Source organism: Nymphaea colorata, chromosome 9 (assembly GCF_008831285.2).
Source record: "Nymphaea colorata isolate Beijing-Zhang1983 chromosome 9, ASM883128v2, whole genome shotgun sequence".
Lineage (NCBI taxonomy): Eukaryota > Viridiplantae > Streptophyta > Magnoliopsida > Nymphaeales > Nymphaeaceae > Nymphaea > Nymphaea colorata.
Genome location: NC_045146.1, coordinates 16,491,106 through 16,509,063, shown reverse-complemented (window position 1 = coordinate 16,509,063; position 17,958 = coordinate 16,491,106). Strand labels below are relative to the sequence as shown.

Below are 17,958 nucleotides of genomic sequence, written 5' to 3'. Positions count from 1 at the left end.
ATATACTAACTTAACTCCTCCTTCTTGGGACGATTTAAAAGTCAGATATTTAAAGGACTTTATTTTTTAGTGCAAGAGAATGGGACTCCTCTGTGTCTCTTCATACTGCTGATATTAAAGCAATTCATATGGTATATGCAAAATTTAGTTCCGTTTTATATTTTTTATGTTTTTGTTTTTCTTGTATATGCTGAAACGGTTTATTTTTTAACGTTCAAATAGAAAAACAACGTAACAAGGAAACAACTAAACGAGTAAAAGTAAATTAAGTAAAAATATGCTCTACCAAATATAAAAGATTGGGAACCAGAAATAGGAATTTTTGGCAAATAAAAAATACTAGGAAATCGACATGCAAACACTAGCAGAGCCAAAAATTTTGATTGGTAGAGACTTAGTTCAATAACCTTAATGTTTTAAGAGGCACTTATATATATAAACAACAAAATATATGAGATTATTAACATAAAAATAAGTAAAGCTTGTGTGGGCAACCAGTATGCTCCGCCATTGCACAACAAGTTCCCCTATCATCTTTCAGAGGGCCAAATTTAGATGTAGATTTGGGGGTGTTTGATTACTTATAGTTAAAATCCATAAGCTTGATGTAGATTTAATATGACATATATTACTAGCATGGTAAAATATTCATGATAAAATCTATGATGCAACAAACAAAAAATATAAAGCCAGACTGAAGATCTGCACTTGAAATCTTCAGATTCATTTTTTTATATTGAAAAAAGAAAAATCTAATTCAAAATCAAATGGAGGAGAGTTTGATTTAAAATCCATATATCTCAAACATTAAGGCACTTAGGTCAGGGGCATTCAAACGCCCCTTTATGATTTGATGAGTCTCAAAACCAACGCCTAGATGCACACAAGGTGTCCAAAGTGAGATAAGTTTGTAGAGCTCACTTGGAATTTGGCCGAAATGTGTGAGCTCAAAAGTTTGTAGAGTTCAACCATGATCGTCAAAGGGAAGAAAGGTATAAAGGGGGGAAAGGCGATTGGGAGCGCGCGCGCGCCTTCTTGTCTTTGACCGTTCGGGTTCCCACGAAGGAAAAGATTTTCCAAGCGATTGATTTTGGCCAACAATGGAGGTGGAATTGCTGGGAATGAATTTCACCTGCGTGCTGGCCTCTCTCGCGGAGCGACATCTCCCGGAGAATGACTGCTTACTGCCCCTCATCGCCAAGATCCTTGGCTACTGCATCGTCGCCGCTTCGACCACTGTGAAACTCCCTCAGGTAATCACCCGTCGGTACCTCTCCTTCCGTCTTCCAGAATTCTTCTGTCTCTGCCGATCGTTCTTTAACCGTGAGATCGGACAATTTATCCGGAGCCATTGAGCATGCGAGTGGCAAACGATGGCCGAGTGCATTCCGGAGCGGCCGAATTCCGTCAATCGGGAGCGGGATTCGTTTTTTCTTTTTCTTTTCTTTTGTCGGTTTGAGGCGTTGATTGGATCTTTTCCTGAGGAAAGCGGCGAATGGGAGTGGAGATTTTCTTTTTAGTTCTATTTTGGAGCCCTCCCCCCTTTAGGACGAATCTCGTTAGAACTCATGTTCGCCTGGTTTATTCCTTCGTCATTTCATTCTTAAAACTTGCATATTTTTCTTAATATAGGCAGCTAAATAGATGCTTCTAGGATGGCAGTGTAGTGAAAGAAGCACTCTTGCATAGAACAGAATGATCTTCAGATCGAATGTTCTGATGTAATTAGCCTCCGCCTGCTGGTTTCCGGCTCTGGAATTGGTTGGAGCATGTGTTTATGCATGAAATCTCTGCTACCATTCGCTTCGTACAGCCACTAACTAAATAAAAGTTGTGTTTTGACTACACATATATCCTGAATTATATCCCTTTTGCGCAGAGGTAGGAATTCCAAGGGAGTCTGATTTTGGATTTGGAATTCTTAGGCGACTCGGACTGCTCTCACTTTTTGTTTCTTCAGTGTCCAATGCTGGAAAAAAGGTCGATTGCTGATTTAAATCCCAACTGAACAGGCACGGTTCGTGCTATCTGGACTTGAGAAATGGAGTTATGAGGAATTAAAAATTAAGTTCCTAATTTGTAGTTGCAAGTGAATTAACAAGACGCAGCATGTGTGTCATAAGCATTCCAAGACTTCTGAAGTAAACATGGGATATTACCGTTAGGTGTTCCCGTCACGTAGGATGCAATAGATATGCCAACGATGTGGAACGTACTTGTAATTTTTTTTTTTTTTGCACCAAAGCTCACAGACCAATTTTCTTCAGCTTGTAGGGCTGAGATGAGCGCTCATTCTATGAATAAGCCTGTACGATAATGGTGGCCTGATAGTTCATCAGCTGGTTTTTTACTTGTTTTTCTTTCCCCCTTTGTTCCTTTGCCTAAGCTCGCAAAAATTTGTTGATTTTTTCTTGATTTGTTGTGAATATCTACATTCACTTGTGGGATGTGATTTTGTGGTTTTTTAGTGCTTTCCTTTCGCTTGATGTTCACGTGGTTAACTTCTTATGCAGATATATATTATTTTGAAGCACAGAAGCGTTAGAGGCCTCAGTGTCGTAGCATTTGAACTTGAGGTTGTCGGATTTACTGTTGCTTTGGCATATTGTCTACATAAAGGACTCCCGTTTTCTGCATACGGGGAGTTGGTTTTTCTTTTACTGCAAGGTATGTTTGGAATGAAAATAAGTGTTTCGAGTTCATTTTCGTGAAAGATTTCAAAGGAACCTTACTTCATAGTGTTGATGACAATATACTGGTTTAATTATGACCAATTCTTGTTGATGTCTTTGACAGCTATTGTTTTGGTTGCTATAATTTATTATTATTCACAACCACTGGGGGCTAAAACTTGGATAAAGGCGTCGTTGTATCCTATTTTCTTGGAGCAGATGTTCCTTTTCAGAGTTGATCAACACAGCATTAAAGTCCATCAAATGTGTTGGCCACGATTCTTTGATTAACTTTCCTTAGCTACCTTCAGATATTGTGCTGTAGCACCAACTGTTTTAGCGGGCCAGATTCATCCTGTTCTCTTTGAAGTTCTTTATGTGAGTGTAATCTTGTGCTAGTACCTAGCAAGCTAGTAGTTTAAGCTCTTTACTGCTAAATGAGTATTTCTGGCTTTTGGACAGGCCTCTCAGCATGCAATTTTTTTCTTTGCCCGTATACCTCAAATATGGAAAAACTACAAGGTAAGTTGAAGGGCCTCTAGTTGAATGTGCTGGCAGTAGCAAACTAATTATTCTGTAAAGAACTTTTATGTGAGTACATTTTTTGTCATCCAAGAAAAGGTCGACGTGATGACTAGGAGACCTGACGATCTAGTTTGCAATCCCTCCAGGGGATTTTTTTATCTTCTGTTATCTGTCAAAAGGTCATCTCGTCATCCACTTTTATCCTGGCTCTTTACATAATTAGGGCATCAAGATGAAGTGTTCAGACATGCTTACAAAGATGATGCATAGACCTGCCTTCTTTTGTATTATAAATTTATAATGGCCTATATTTTCAACTTGACATGTGTACAGTAGATCGCTTCCTTTTTCTACTCCCTGTGGTCAGCGTTATATGTAGTTTGTTGGCAAAAATGTAGGAGAATATTTTCTGTTCACCATATGGTATTTTTCCATTATTTTCCTGATAAGTAGGTAATATTTTGGAAACATCATTACATATATTGAGAAGGGGAGATGAAATATGCTGTTGGCATATAAAATAACGGTCTATAACTGAAAAATACCTGATCATGTTTGTATTTTCAGTAAAACTTCCAGTCATGCGTCAACTGTGTTATGTGTGGTTTTAGTGTTTCCTTTGCAAGAATAATGTGAAGTTAACTTTCTGCATGTTAATGAATGAGACTTGCTTCTTTTAGTTTTAGATAATAGGTTATACTGGTTATGCAAGCATTAATTTTTGATATACCCATACTGAGCAGAACAAGAGTACTGGAGAGCTTAGTTTTCTGACGAACTTCATGAACTTTGGCGGGTCTGCAGGTATCCCTATGGTACTTTTTATATTCATTTTCTTCGGCCATGTGCAGCTGCATGGTTGAAAATCGTCCTTACAGATTTCATCAATTCGCTTCTTTCCTGTTGCAGTAAGGGTCTTCACAAGTCTTCAGGAGAATGCTCCAACAAGCAGTATCCTTTGAACTCTTCACATGAAAGCACATGCCCATAGTGATCTAGATGCTTCTTAGATAAACAATGACTAATGCTATATTTGTTTTCATTTTCTGGACGCACATTTCTGCATTTAATTTATGATGTCTGAGTTGATGGGTGACTTGCATCAGTATGGATCAAATTCATTAAAGATGGGGGTTTTATCCCATCATCTAAGCTATCCTGACATGTTTTAGTCCTTTGAGGTGTTGTTCACTTTATGGTATGGGAAATCATTACAATCTACAGTTTTCAATCAGTCTGTATAGATGTTCAACTGTAAACCATTTATCATTACTTCCTGTTCTTAAATAGGTTATATTCTCGTCAGACTTGGACTTTGAAACCTTTCATATGCATAAAATTAAACATTAGGTCATGAAAATTGTTACATGGAACTGATTTCTTTTAAACAAGTCTAATTCTTTATCTAAGTTGAGAGTTTTTGCCTATGAATAGCCTGTTAGTCACTTCCTGGTATGCATTTCACAAAGTATGCTCCTAAAAAATTGTTTGTGAATCGGAATCCTGATTTTCACCAAGGCAGGAATTGAGAGTGAAAACATGGTCCGACTAAATAAATAAAACTGCTTTTCTGGCTAAGCCAAGGATTCATGCAGTATAATAACCATTTAGGCATCCATGATGTACACACCTTTGTCTTTGGACTCTTTATGTGCTCTGTTTTCTTTATCCTTTTGAGTCATGTGGTCTTCAAGGATGACACAATTGTGTATCTGACTGTTGTTTCAAGAGCGCCTATTTTGATCATAAATGCATAAGTTAGTCTCACAAAGCAAACTACTATTTTTCTTTACTTTCAGTTCCACACCATTTACTTCGTGTTAGTGTTGTTTTATTTCATGTATGTCAATTGCCTGGAGGTTCCATTCTGATTTTTTTAAGTCAAAAAATAATGTATGCCCATTTTAGTATGTGTATATGTTATATACGCATACAATTACTTGTTCTACCAAGTTTTCTACAGTTGTGTGGAGAGAATATCGTGATGTCACTAATGGCTTTTGGTCTTCCTGACTTGTACTGGTTGTTTCATACTAATATTTCGTCTCCTTGTAGAGTGTCACATTTCCCCCTTTGGACATTGTGTCTGCTGGTGTTGTTATGTTCTTAACTCTTTTAGCACTTGGTAACAAAGTTCATGTGCCAGTGAAGGAACGAGCCATTTGTTGCACATTTTATGTCCATTGTCTGCTTCCAACTACATATAAAATTATAAATTTATTGATTCGTGTGTACTTGAAAATGCTTTTGGTAAAAATAATAAGAAAGCTTTGGGTCGAACACTCGTGCTGGTTCATATATTTTAATGCTTGCTGCAATATGTGTCCTCTTTAGCTTATTGCAGTTGTGCATCTTGTGGTCTTTTCTTTTCTTATTCCCCTAAAACCCCATGGAAAGCTTATTTCCCCCTTTTAACCAATTCAGTGAGTGCTGCCAATCAGGAACTGTCGGTGAACTCCAATAATTCCTCTTCTGTTTTTGAGCCCGTCGTCAACCGTTTTCTCTACGCTCGTTGGTATTGGTTCCAACATTTTCATAACCTTTCAGATAAGGAATTGTATCTCAGAATCTATGGTTCTCATAGACAGATGTAGTTTTCTTATCAGCATAAATCATTGCTTATTTTGCCTTCTTAAAAGAAATAAAAACAACCTCTTTAAAGTTATAGATATGCTTGTGCGAATTGAGTGTTTATGGGGTTGAGGAGCTTTTATGTTTTTTTGCACGTCTTTCCACATCATTATTGTCACAGCATGTAGAGCCATCTTCTTTCTCATTTAATCATGTGATTTTGCTGCCAACAACACTTCTACTTAGTACTGGAATTTGCCGCCATATATGCCAATGCTTTAGCATTTCACGTTATGCTTGCAATATGTAGTTATTTGATTGAACTTGTACAAGAATATATTTGCATTTCTTATGATACCATCCATCTAGAGTTTTCTCGATGCCTGAACAACCCAACAGTTATGCCCTTGACCTGATCAAGTGATATTGGGATCTGTGATGGGTATCGTGTTGAACGGAACATTAGTGAGTCAGATACTGATGTACCGAAAGCCAGCTGTTAAGAAGGAGAAGAAGACAATGTGAAGCTGCAAAGTTTCTTCAGGATGTTGGAACTCAACAACACTTCAATATGGCTTTATCTTAACAAAAGCTGAATGTTGTCTGCCTCTTGAAGCAAAAAATTGGCGACTCTAGTTGGTGAGGTTCCATGTATCATTGTTTATTAGATCTTCAAAAGTGTTGCTTGCTAGAGATCCTCAAATTTTTCATGTTCTTGTGACTGCCATGCTTGGTTTGAGCTTTTAGGAATCTAAGTTCTGATGTCGCTAATTAGCCTTATGGTTCTTTTCACTGTTATTGTCAATATATCCTTCAAAGTGTAGCCGAGAACATGAAGAATGTACCTCGGTTTTGAGCATTTTATGTACCTATACTTTACTCGAACTCGAAAATCCAGTCTTATACTCGTGGGCGCACCGGTGAAAGGCGCTAGAGGTTCTCCTATCTGCATGTGCTTCTCATTCTATTGTCAGTTCAATAAAGAGCACAATAGAGTACGTGAGAAATATGATAGGGCTCGGCTTTAAGCATTTTTAAGTACAAATACTTTCTTTTTGATAATTAAAGGGAAAATTTTAGTCCTGGGATCATTAGGAATCATTTGTTATATCTATATACCACAGTTTCATTGACGTGCCCTCAAAATTGGCTAGATTCATGAAACACTACCCTAAATCTACTCCAAATTTTGCGGCAGGTTAATGGAATGATTTGAATGGTATCTAACCTCCATTCGCAAACAATGCCTTAGACTAGTGGTAAAACCTTATGGCTATATTTGACAGTCTCGTATTATATCAAATCTGTGTTAGGTGAACTGCAGTGGATTTCACAACTGTCGATCTGATCCGTAGTACATTGTGAAATTTTGGACTGCAGAGTACGGGGTTTTAGGATCCCTGTGGATCTGTGGTATTCTTATATCTCAAATCCGAGGCCATTACGCATAGCGTGTTGCTTCCTCATAAGGTCCAGCTTTATCTGCCAACAGAAACTTAAACCATGGCTAATGGCCAGATATCCCCTTTACTATGGTCTCTTGGGTCTTTTTACGCAATAATAATTTGCTTAGATAAAATCCAATTAGGTGCTCACAAGTTTCAATATACTAACACATCTTTACGCTTAGTAGTGGCGATAATGCTGCATCCAGAGGCCCAAAATTTTGCGTGCATCTCCGTAATGCCCATATAAAGGCTCCAGGAGAGCGACTCTTAATTTTATGTGAAAGCAGATCTGGTGATATTGCAATTTTGTGGTCTGAGATGAACCGGACAACCTTTCCCTTAGTTATATTCTACTATTCTCAATGCCTTATTCTACTATTCTCAACGCTAGTGGCGGTGCCCAACATAAACATCAGCTAAACTCAAATGGGCATGAGGGATATGATATTTATGAATAAAATGAATTTTCAAAAATACGGTATTTAAAGTGACAAATTTTCTTTCTTCCCCTATGTGGCCAGTTGATTATACTTAGGCAATCTGATACCAGCAGAGCTCGAAGGTGGATCTGGTTTCAAAGCTACTGCAAATAGAAATTTAATGGACTAGATGTATACGGAATTCAAATTGACTGTAGCAGTCCGTAGATTGACTTATTTAAATGAAATAAGCATACACGTCGAACAATATTCATGAAGATTGTGAATCAATATCTTATCTAATTGCATATGAACAATATCAAATGAAGATGCATAATCAGATCGGCATTTAGGGACCAACATGAGAGCCACAAAGAGAGAGAGAGAGACGTAACGAGTGAAGAGATACGAAAGAGAGAAGAAACGCGTTGTTCTGTGACATCCAATTCTGATTTTCTCTGACTTTTTACCTTGTTCAAAACATTAAAGCAAAAAACTGATTTTTATATACCTTATGTCCAAACACACAGAAAATATAAATCCAAGTTATTTCCTTCCAATATTGATTTTTTTTCTGAACATTTAATGTTTTTGCCCACACAAACAGGCTAAAACGTCAAAATTCAATGGAAATGCTATTTCTAAGAAATTAAGACACTCAAATAAGGATCCGCATCAGGGGTAACAAGAGTCCTCTCCACCTGACCTGAGGGTTGGTTAAGAGTTCAAGAATTTGCATCACTCTACCCTGCTGATCTCAAAACAGATAAGACAAATAAGCGAACGAGACTTTAAAGCTTTTGAAGCTACAAATTCAATGCTGGGATGCGAGGGCTTCTGGCCCCGGCCCCAGCCCAACTTATAGTTGGACTGCGGTCAGCACGAGCTCCATTTTGACATTCCAAGACCAGGCCATGACAATCATGGATCCCGAATCGGTCCAACTTTAATTAAAAACATTTATGTTATACATATAAATATAAAAAAAAATATTAAATATAATAATAATATTAATAACAATGTGTTTTGTCGGGAATCAGACCCAAGCCTGCCCCATCCCAATTTACAGGCCGGGCCCGAGAGCGCGATGGGGCCACCGCCCAGTGCCAAGCCTCCATGCTTCTCTGGTGGGAGCCTGCTGAAAATACCTTATCAGGAAGGCTTAAATTAGAGTATCAAGTTAAACATGGGACTCTAAATGGAATTTAAATTAATAAAAAAATTGCAAAAACTCAGCCTGCGGCTAGTGTTAATTTTTCTGCTCCCATGACGACGAATATTATTTTTAATTTAATATAAGTGCCCATTATTATATGACTTGATTTCAAATTACTTCTTCTCTACCCACATTTACCAAAATTTCATCTCTCAATCTCATCTCTACTATTTGCTGGATCGCTCCTCAAACAAGGTTCTACAACTTACCAACGTGCCGCCAAAATTCTTCAACAAAAATGAATCGCTGCCTTTGACGATTAGTTGGCACGTGGAGAATATCAGCCAACGTTTTCTGTTCATCCTCCAAGGTTGCCATTCGTTGAGGCCATACATCCTTTTGAAGCTCATACCAGTGCCGGTGGATGAAGATGGTCAATTATGAGCATGACTTGCTTTGGTTGGACAAGGTGCCTGGAGTTCAATGGCCTATGTAATACTTCATCCAGCTGCGGTAACTGCAGACGTGAATAGCCTTCCTTCATTCGGATGCAGACTCTTCCAATAAAGTCACAACTGGAATTCCCTTTGCAGAGAAGCTTGAGCACCTGACGTGTAGGTCTTCACCAATCTGAAAATCCCTCCTCCCATCTACCTGCATTTGAATAAATGCAAGAAACATGAGCATGAAAGGAACACGAATGTCTAATGTGTTCAAACACGATCCCACAGACATTAAAAGTTCAGATGGAAAAGTCCATATGCAACAGAAATATGTGAAAATGGCTTTGAAACGCTCAGAAGCCAACAAGAAAAATGTGAACATACAAAATCGCCCTATCAGAGAGCAAGAAATTTTGTAGGTGATAAATTTTTCGCTGCTGCAGTTTCTCCTACTATGGGTGCAAATGCACCTATGCTCAATTATGCTAAAAATTTATCTTCACATGATAAAAAGTGAGATAATAACCGTGGCAAAACAAGGATATTTGAATTTTGTAAGCATACGAGGGGTGCATTTGAAGAAGGAAATTTGAAATTTAAGAGAAGTAGAGCTAAGGATAGAGGGATCTATCCTCCACCTTGTGCACTTTATTTGCGTCCAGCTTGTTTGGAAAAACCTGCTTCCTTTGCATGTTGCTTCTGGTTGCAGTACAAGTATTACATCCTACCATCCGGCAAAGAGTTGAAGACCCACTCTTCCATCTCTCCAAGGTACCAGGCCTACTTTTGATGCCTCAAGGTGCTACCTTTTTGTGCTTTAATTTGCATATCAATAAACTCCCCACCACAACACTCCCCCCAAAACAGGGGGTTGGCACTCCTGACACTCAAACCAGGAACTGGCTGCCTACTAGCCCCATACCCAAGCCATTGCACTAACCTCCTCAGGATTACTTACTATGTCATTTATTTTTGTTAGGGTACAATAAGCATATCCACCCACCAAATCTGCTCCTTCTAGTGACCTAGTGTAAACGGTTACTAAGGACAATTTTACACATGATTTGACTAAAATGCTGAACACCTATATCTGACAAACTACTCAACAAACAGATTTTACTTTCCCAAATTTAGAGTTTCACAAACTTAAGTGGAAACGTATAAACTATAAAGTCATCAAAGCTGAAGTCTCTGTGTGTGTCACCATTAAGAATATCCAGAAGATATACATATTTCATAGTTCATGAAAACATTTCGCTAGGGACAGAACCTAAATAAGCTTTCTTAAATATTAAATGCATCAACTATAGTTCTGATAATATTTTCTGAGGGACTTGCAAATGGATTTACTATTCCTCCTGTCATCCACTGTTCTAGTATGTAAAGATGAGGTTGACACCCTGATGCTATATGAACGGCCACAAATCCACGAGTAAACCTGTCCTTGGAAGGAGCAAGGGTAGAAAAATATAAGTTACAAGACTACCATATTAAGCTAACAGGAGTATCACGAACATGATATAGCAAAAAAGAACATGATGGCAAAGCTGACAGATATCCTACAGCTCCACAAACTTCATTACCTAAAATGCAATGCCTACAGTATCATACAGTTTACAAGTACATAATCTGCAACACCAAAGAGAAAAAATAGAATCTCTAAAGAACGGAATGGCGAAAATTACGTAAACAAAGCCAAATGGTTATGGAAATAAGCCAGAGTTTTAAGGAGAAAATCATCATTGAAAAGCTGGAACAGAAAATAAGAGCTTTGTATAGAGGAGGAGGAAAAATTTTCTCCAAGTACCTCAAAACGATACATTCCTCGAACCCCACCTCCCAGCTGAAGGACCAGACCATGTGCACGAATCTGTTCAATCTTAGCCACATACTCATCCCCAATCCTCATTGAATTTGGACTAACCTGTTTACGTCCTGCAGGCTGCAGAATATCTGGTGATAGTGTGGTGCCCCCTTTCTCAATCACAGTTTTCACTATTTTTTCCTGGTGCTCCTTGGGCTTGATAGCTGTATTTTTCAGGCTGCTGTTACCAGAAAAGAGTTGAGCATCTTTAGATGATGAGCCGTTGTCTGTATGTACTTGAGTTTCTGTCTTTATCTTGGGAGGTGTAGTTTTACTTTTCTTATTTGGCTTAGACAATGTGAACCCAGAGTTTTCATCCTCTTGATTGCATTCCTCCACACTTCGAATAACTACTGATGGTGGTGAATAGGAGCTGGTGGGGTGACCCTCACATTTATTCACTGATGAGCCATGAGGAGACATGTTATTTTCTTTATCGGTTTGAGATAATATACTTGGTATTTCATCCACAGCTGTCTTTGAATTTTCAGCCATCAAGTTTCCTGGTGGAGATCTAGGTTTGGGTAAAGTAGCCTTTAAAGATAGCTTAATGTTACCCCGCACATCTTGTCCAATGCACATAAGTGAGAGCTCCTGTCCCAATGAGACCACATCTGTAACTCGAGACACCTGAGACAGAAAAAGGGGAAAAAGAAATGCACATTTAGACCAAATGACAAATAAACAAGAAGAAAAATAAGGATCAAAAGATATCAACATCATGCTCAGTAACATCATGTGATTATGGCACGAGCAATCACTCTGGCCTCATTTGGATGACACCCAAAATGGGGTTTTGAGAGGCAAAACCTCGTTTTGCCCCACAAACCCCATTTGGGGGTTTGGATGACAACGAAACTGGGTTTCCAGTTTCACTCAAAACCTGGTTGAAACCAGGCTTTGAAAAACCTGGTTCCCCTAGGTTTTTCACCCCAAAACGTCGGCAGGTTGCCGGTTGAATCTTGCATCACCGGAACCTGTTAAAAACCTCTCACTTTCAAGAGCACGCTATGGCAACCAAAGCAATCAACGTCATCCATTCTTAAATATTATCCCTTCTCCTCACAGTGAGATTCTCTCCTGCTTTCAGAAACCTTCACCTGTCCTTTTTCTGCCCATCGAGGCCAGTCTGTTCCTAGTAGAAAAGATCATATCTGATGTTTTTTGTGCCTTCAGTTGCTGTGTTTGGGTTGTTTTGTTTCAATTTGTTTGATTTCTTTTTCAGATTGGTTCTGAATTATTTGGCGACAAAGTTCCAAAAAACCACTCGATTTGTTCGGTTGATTTGTTTTGGCCCCTTCTAATTGATGTTTTTGATCGGTTCTGAATTATGTAGTGATGATGTTGCAACCTTTATATGGCCAATAGTCTGTAAACTGCTCCCCTTTATATGGCAGAGTGCTGGAGGGCAAGCTACTATTTGGGTCTTAAAATGTTAACGACCCTACCTTGGTTATCTGCTCTACTCACATATAAACATTATGAAAGGGTACCAGATGAAGTCAAGGAAGACAACAAGTTTCTTGTACATCTAATGGAAAATGATATTGAGATTACCGTAGAAGCTGAAATTTGTGAAGATGAGATTGAGAATTGAGATAATGACCAGAGTGAACGTCTGTTTGATGGAAGTGAGATGGATGCGGGGAGAACATTAATGTAAAGCTTGTTATCCATGGGAGGTGATCTTATCCTAGTCGCAAGGATGCAACCAAATAAAAAAGCTAGGCCATTTAGTTGTTTCAGTGGTTAATTATTCACTCATTGATTTCAGTGAATGGTTTGATCAGCATCTTCTGAGTTCTTTTCCCTTTTACAGTCCATTTGTTTGCAGTTGGTAATGTAGTTCACCCTAATTGCAATAACTAGTCTCTTCTATAATGTCTATGTGGATAATTATATGATATAATTGTTGTTACAGGTTGCCCCAAGTAAAAGCAAGAATAATCAACTGGTATTTTTTTAGTCAAGTTTATGATCTACTGTAATTGTATTATGTATAATGGGTGATTGATCCAACTGTCATTAACTGTATTCGGATTTCCAGAGGCTTCATATAAAACCTGATTATTGTCATCCAAACAAAACCAGGTTTAAAAGGTCAGAACTTGGTTTTTCTGTTGTCATCCAAACAGACAAAGCAGGTTTCAAAACCTGGTTTACACAAAACCTGGTTTCCTTATAACCTGGTTTTAAGGGGGGTGTCATCCAAACACCCCCTATATGTTCACATAAAGTTGCACAACTGCTATCTGTTCACCTTACAATGGTGCAGTTCATATTTACTATTTACAGTGATCGATCAATAAAGATGGATAATCATTCTTCACTAAATCAATCATTGCTCAAGTTTACATGTTTTCCAAGTAAACTATAAAGGGACAAAAAAAGAGATTATGAGATTATTTTTCCTTTGAATTTCTTGTATCCTCATAGGCAAAAATGCAAAGACATGATGAATCCAGCTTAGGTAAAAAAAAAAAGGGAGTAAAACTAAAAAACTAATGGCCTGAGAAATGTCAAAAGAGGGAAGCACCACCATTTTGATATTTACACCACATTGAACCCCAAGCATAATGAAATCAACAAGTTGATGCTCTTCGAAAGCATCACTTTATCTAAATACAAACATCACATTTAATAGCAGTGTCACTTTATCTAAATACAAACATCACATTTAATAGCAGTAACACTAACCAAGTTCAGCTTGGGGAGTTGCAAACAGTTGCCCATCTGATTTGTGGGCTATATGTAATGAGCGCATAGATTAAGTGGCAAGGCCACCAATTAGCAATCTAAAAAATCTCATCACCAATCAAAGGCCCCTCACTATCAGTCTTTGAACAAGCAGGAGAAGTTTGCTGCTTGGTAGCTGGGCAGGATTAGATACCGCGGCCTTAAGTTATAGTTTGCAGCTTGGATAAACAATCAATATGAGATTTTAGCTTAAAAAACGTATAAAAACAAAATATACACATGACAATGAATTAGTAGCACTAGAATCAAAGATATATGCTTTCAATTAGATGGCCACAATATCATCCAAAGCCATGCAAAAGATCAGTTATCTTTCAGATTGAAATTAATATAGCAAAACCTCAAAAAGAGTGTTTATATCTTATATTCTCAGACATGATAAGATCTAATAATTGAATGTTTTTGGCGCAGAACTTGACTGCCTTAACTAATGCAGTACTTATGAAACCGACCAGATTCCAGATTGGTACCATTTGCATATAACGTTTGAAAGGATGAGTTAGCTTTCTTTATGCAGCACTACCTTAGCTCTGCCCAATCGTATAGGACAATTAACTTACAGATAAGCTGTAGCCTATACAATGCTTCAAAAGGTGAGATAGATATATGGGTCATGTTCAAAATTTACCCTAGCTAATCAATGCCACGCACAGGAAAATTGGACAAAGTTCCAAAACTAATCCATCCAAGCCAGCACAGTCTCAGTACAACAAAATGTATGCACAAAGTGACTTAGGCTAATTAGATAATCAGTGGGTGGGGGTGGGGGGTTCCGCAGAGGCAGAGTTATTTGGTAACCTTGCAGCGCATATGGAGAAGGGTCAAGTTCCGTAGAGAATTGCTATTGTTAGAGGCAAAGTTCAAAGTAGAACTACAGAAAAATAAAATGAAGATACAAACTGAAGAAAACAGAGAAATTTTAAAGACCTAGGAATCTAGAATAAAAGCTGACAGAGTCCACACTACTTGCCTGCTCATGTGATAACTCAGAAATGTGTAGAAGGCCTTGTTGACCACCATTAAATTCTACAAAAGCACCATATTCTTTTATTGATACGATTATTCCTTTGTAAATGCCACCAACTTCAATTTCACGGCCAACTACAAAATCAATCTGCAAACAAAAATGTTAATCAGAAACTCTCTAGAAAATAAGGTTTGCAGGCAAAGACATACATAAAAATGTATGTTTCAAATGATGACCCATGCACCCGTGTGTCTGGATCGAGTGCCAAGTCAGGAACAACATGCATGAAAGATCAAAATTCTGATGTAAATTATGCACATACATTACTTTTTTAAGGGACTACAACAATTTCGAAGCAGGAGCATGACACAAGACCCAACACAAGAAACCTACTCATCAAATATGTACAATTTAGTAGCTTTACATCCTATTATCACACACACACACACACACACACACACACACACAAAACACACACACACACACACACATATACATAGTCTAGAAAGAACCAAAACCCAGTGCAAAAAAGTTATAAAATGTCATCATGGAAATTTAAAAGAAAAAGTACCCTAAACTGATCAACTGTATAACCTACATCACATTAGCGCAGTTATGAAGTTTGGACCTTTTACAGTAATAATTTTATCAAAGATCATAGCACATGGAGAGAAATAAGAAAAAAGGTTTTCCCTGAGGGAAGCACCTCCTTTCTATTAACATAAAACTCAGGCCAGCCCTTCGGTTTGACCTTTGACTAACACTTAGTCCTCATCAGGTTCAGACTTTGGATCCATGACCTACAGTCCATAACTTGATATGATAATCCTCCCAGTGGCCAATTATTTTTAAACAAGGCCATTTATTTACAATCCTGTGCATTTTAAATACCCGTTCTCAAGATGTGAGAAGGGAGAGGTACTTGGGTAAAACAATTTCTATTTTCCATGTAGTGCTTTCAGCTCCTCCTGGATCACATTCAACTTGAATTTCTATGATAAGCCTTTCCCCCAACTTGTCTCCTTCACTGGTCTATGCTCATCTTCTTTGGGTATCTATTGTACTTGTTAGAGTTTGAGGATTCTTTTTGTATTCCTTTTTGTTGTTATTTTCTTTTTCTTTGTATTTTCCCTTTTTTATTTTCTCTTTTTTCTATTTTTACAGCTGAACTCATTCAGCTGTTAGAGAGCTGTTAGGCTCCCAAGAGCTAGAGTTCTAGCCATTGGGTACCCAATGGCTTTCTCTCTCTCTTTCTCATCTACATAATGTGTCTCGTGACCTCTCTTTATGTGAGGTTCTTGGAAGCCTTTGGTAGTTATTTTGTAAACCAGAGATGAAAAAGCAAACAGAAGTTCCCCAATAACAGTCACTTGAAGATATCCAGCTCACCAAGGGCACACACAAAAAACTCAAGCTAAAGGAGAAAATAAAGTATATTGCTGAACCTCAAAACATAATAGTTAATACAACCCTGGCTTCAAAGACCTTACCAAAACATGGGGCACAAGCCCCTTTTTCAGAGACTAAAATAAAGAAGAAAAGTAAATGGAGATAGCTGTTGGGCCAGGTTCCAACAGCTAGAAAAACTAGCCGTTGGGGCCAGCCAACAGCTAGCTCACTAACTACCTGAAACAGAAAAAATATATATATAAAATATAAAAAAGGGCAGAAAAATACAGAAAGAAATAGAAATAAGAACACGAAAAACCTAAGCACACATGTTTTATATATATGTATGTATGTATCAAACTTTCAAAAGTATATGACATTGACATATGATAGTACATATATGATATACCAATCACATATGTGTATTTACATAAAATCTAAATCCTAAATTCTAAAAATTTTTAATACAGTTTTTGTGCCTTAAATGCACAGTTTTTGTCCCTTTCGTAAGAATTGTAAACTATGTGACATGGGTACGTGGGATTGGCCCACGTACCCCGCTCTGGTATGCCGGGACACGGAAACGGGTACGATGAGGCAATTGGGTATGGTTTGGATTGGGTCTGGGCCAGACCCGACCCAAACCATAAGAATTCAATTTATCTTTATGAAACTCATTGAGCAGCAGAGATCGACCTTTCCCTCTTCATCTACCTCCTCCCTGCAATGACTGGTAGTGGCAACGATGTCCGGCGATGCACAGCCACGTCCAGCGGTGCACGGCGGCAGCCTGTGGTGGCTAGGTAAGTGTTTTTTTTTTCTTTGCGCTATTAAAAATTAGAGCTCTGTTTTCTTGATTTGGGGTTTTTCATTTTTCTGATTTGGGAATGTTTTTGTTTGAAGATTGAACAATCTATAGACCTATATGTGTTTTGTTGCAGCGGTGAAATAAGAAGGTCTGTCGTGAGATGTGGAGAGAGCGAGAGAGAGGGAGATAGAGAGAGAGGCAGCCGTATGGCTAACCCAAAAAGTTGTTATTACGTTAACCCTAATCTCCCTTATAAAAGAGATTAGGGTAGAAAAGAGATTTACAAAATAAATCAATGAGAAACAACGAAAATATTAAAGAGGTCTTATAACTCTTTAATATTACGAAGAGCCTCCTAAAACATAAAACTTTTCTAATTCAACACTCCCCCTCAAGCTGGAGCATACATATTAAACATGCTCAGCTTGTCACAACATCTAGAGAAATCACCAATAGGAAGAGCTTTGGTGAAGATATTTGCAGCTTGATCTTCTGAAGGAACATGAATAGTGGCAATGGTTCATGCTTGAACGAGATCCCGAATGTAATGGCAATCCACTTCAATATGTTTAGTTCTTTCATGGAAAACTGGATTGTTTGCAATGTGTGTGGTTGCTTGATTATCACAATACATCTTCATGGGAAGTGGAATCGACACACTTAGGCTGGATAGCATAGATCTAGCCCAAGTCATTTCTGCTGCTATTTGAGCCATAGCTCTGTATTCAGATTCTGCACTAGATCTTGACACCACACCTTGTTTTTTGCTTCTCCACGATATAAGATTGCCTCCCACAAATACACAAAATCCTGTGGTAGATTTTCTGTCCTCTACTGAGCCAGCATAATCAGCATCACTATAGGCTTCCACTTCCAGAGTCTTGCATTTCGTGAACAAAAGGCCTTTGCCAGGAGACGATTTCAGATATTTAACCACCA

General features: G+C 38.1%; 2 protein-coding genes across 2 annotated transcripts in view; one reads left to right on the top strand and one right to left on the bottom strand.

The window, feature by feature from the left end:
- The first annotated feature begins 991 nt into the window (after positions 1 to 991).
- Positions 992 to 6,554, top strand: LOC116261597 (mannose-P-dolichol utilization defect 1 protein homolog 2). The gene is made up of 8 exons (XM_031640435.2): positions 992 to 1,253; positions 2,514 to 2,667; positions 2,797 to 2,869; positions 2,984 to 3,050; positions 3,135 to 3,194; positions 3,941 to 4,001; positions 4,107 to 4,148; positions 6,190 to 6,554. The coding sequence occupies exons 1-8, from the start codon at positions 1,101 to 1,103 to the stop codon at positions 6,291 to 6,293; spliced, it is 714 nt and encodes a 237-aa protein (XP_031496295.1). The 5' UTR covers positions 992 to 1,100; the 3' UTR covers positions 6,294 to 6,554.
- A 2,220-nt stretch (positions 6,555 to 8,774) lies between these two features.
- LOC116261189 (polyribonucleotide nucleotidyltransferase 2, mitochondrial) overlaps positions 8,775 to 17,958 on the bottom strand; it is a 29,150-nt gene continuing 19,966 nt past the window's right edge. The window contains 3 exon segments of the mRNA XM_031639825.2: positions 8,775 to 9,445; positions 11,042 to 11,728; positions 14,826 to 14,969. Coding sequence (XP_031495685.1) covers positions 9,332 to 9,445; positions 11,042 to 11,728; positions 14,826 to 14,969 — 945 coding nt within the window. The 3' untranslated portion in view covers positions 8,775 to 9,331.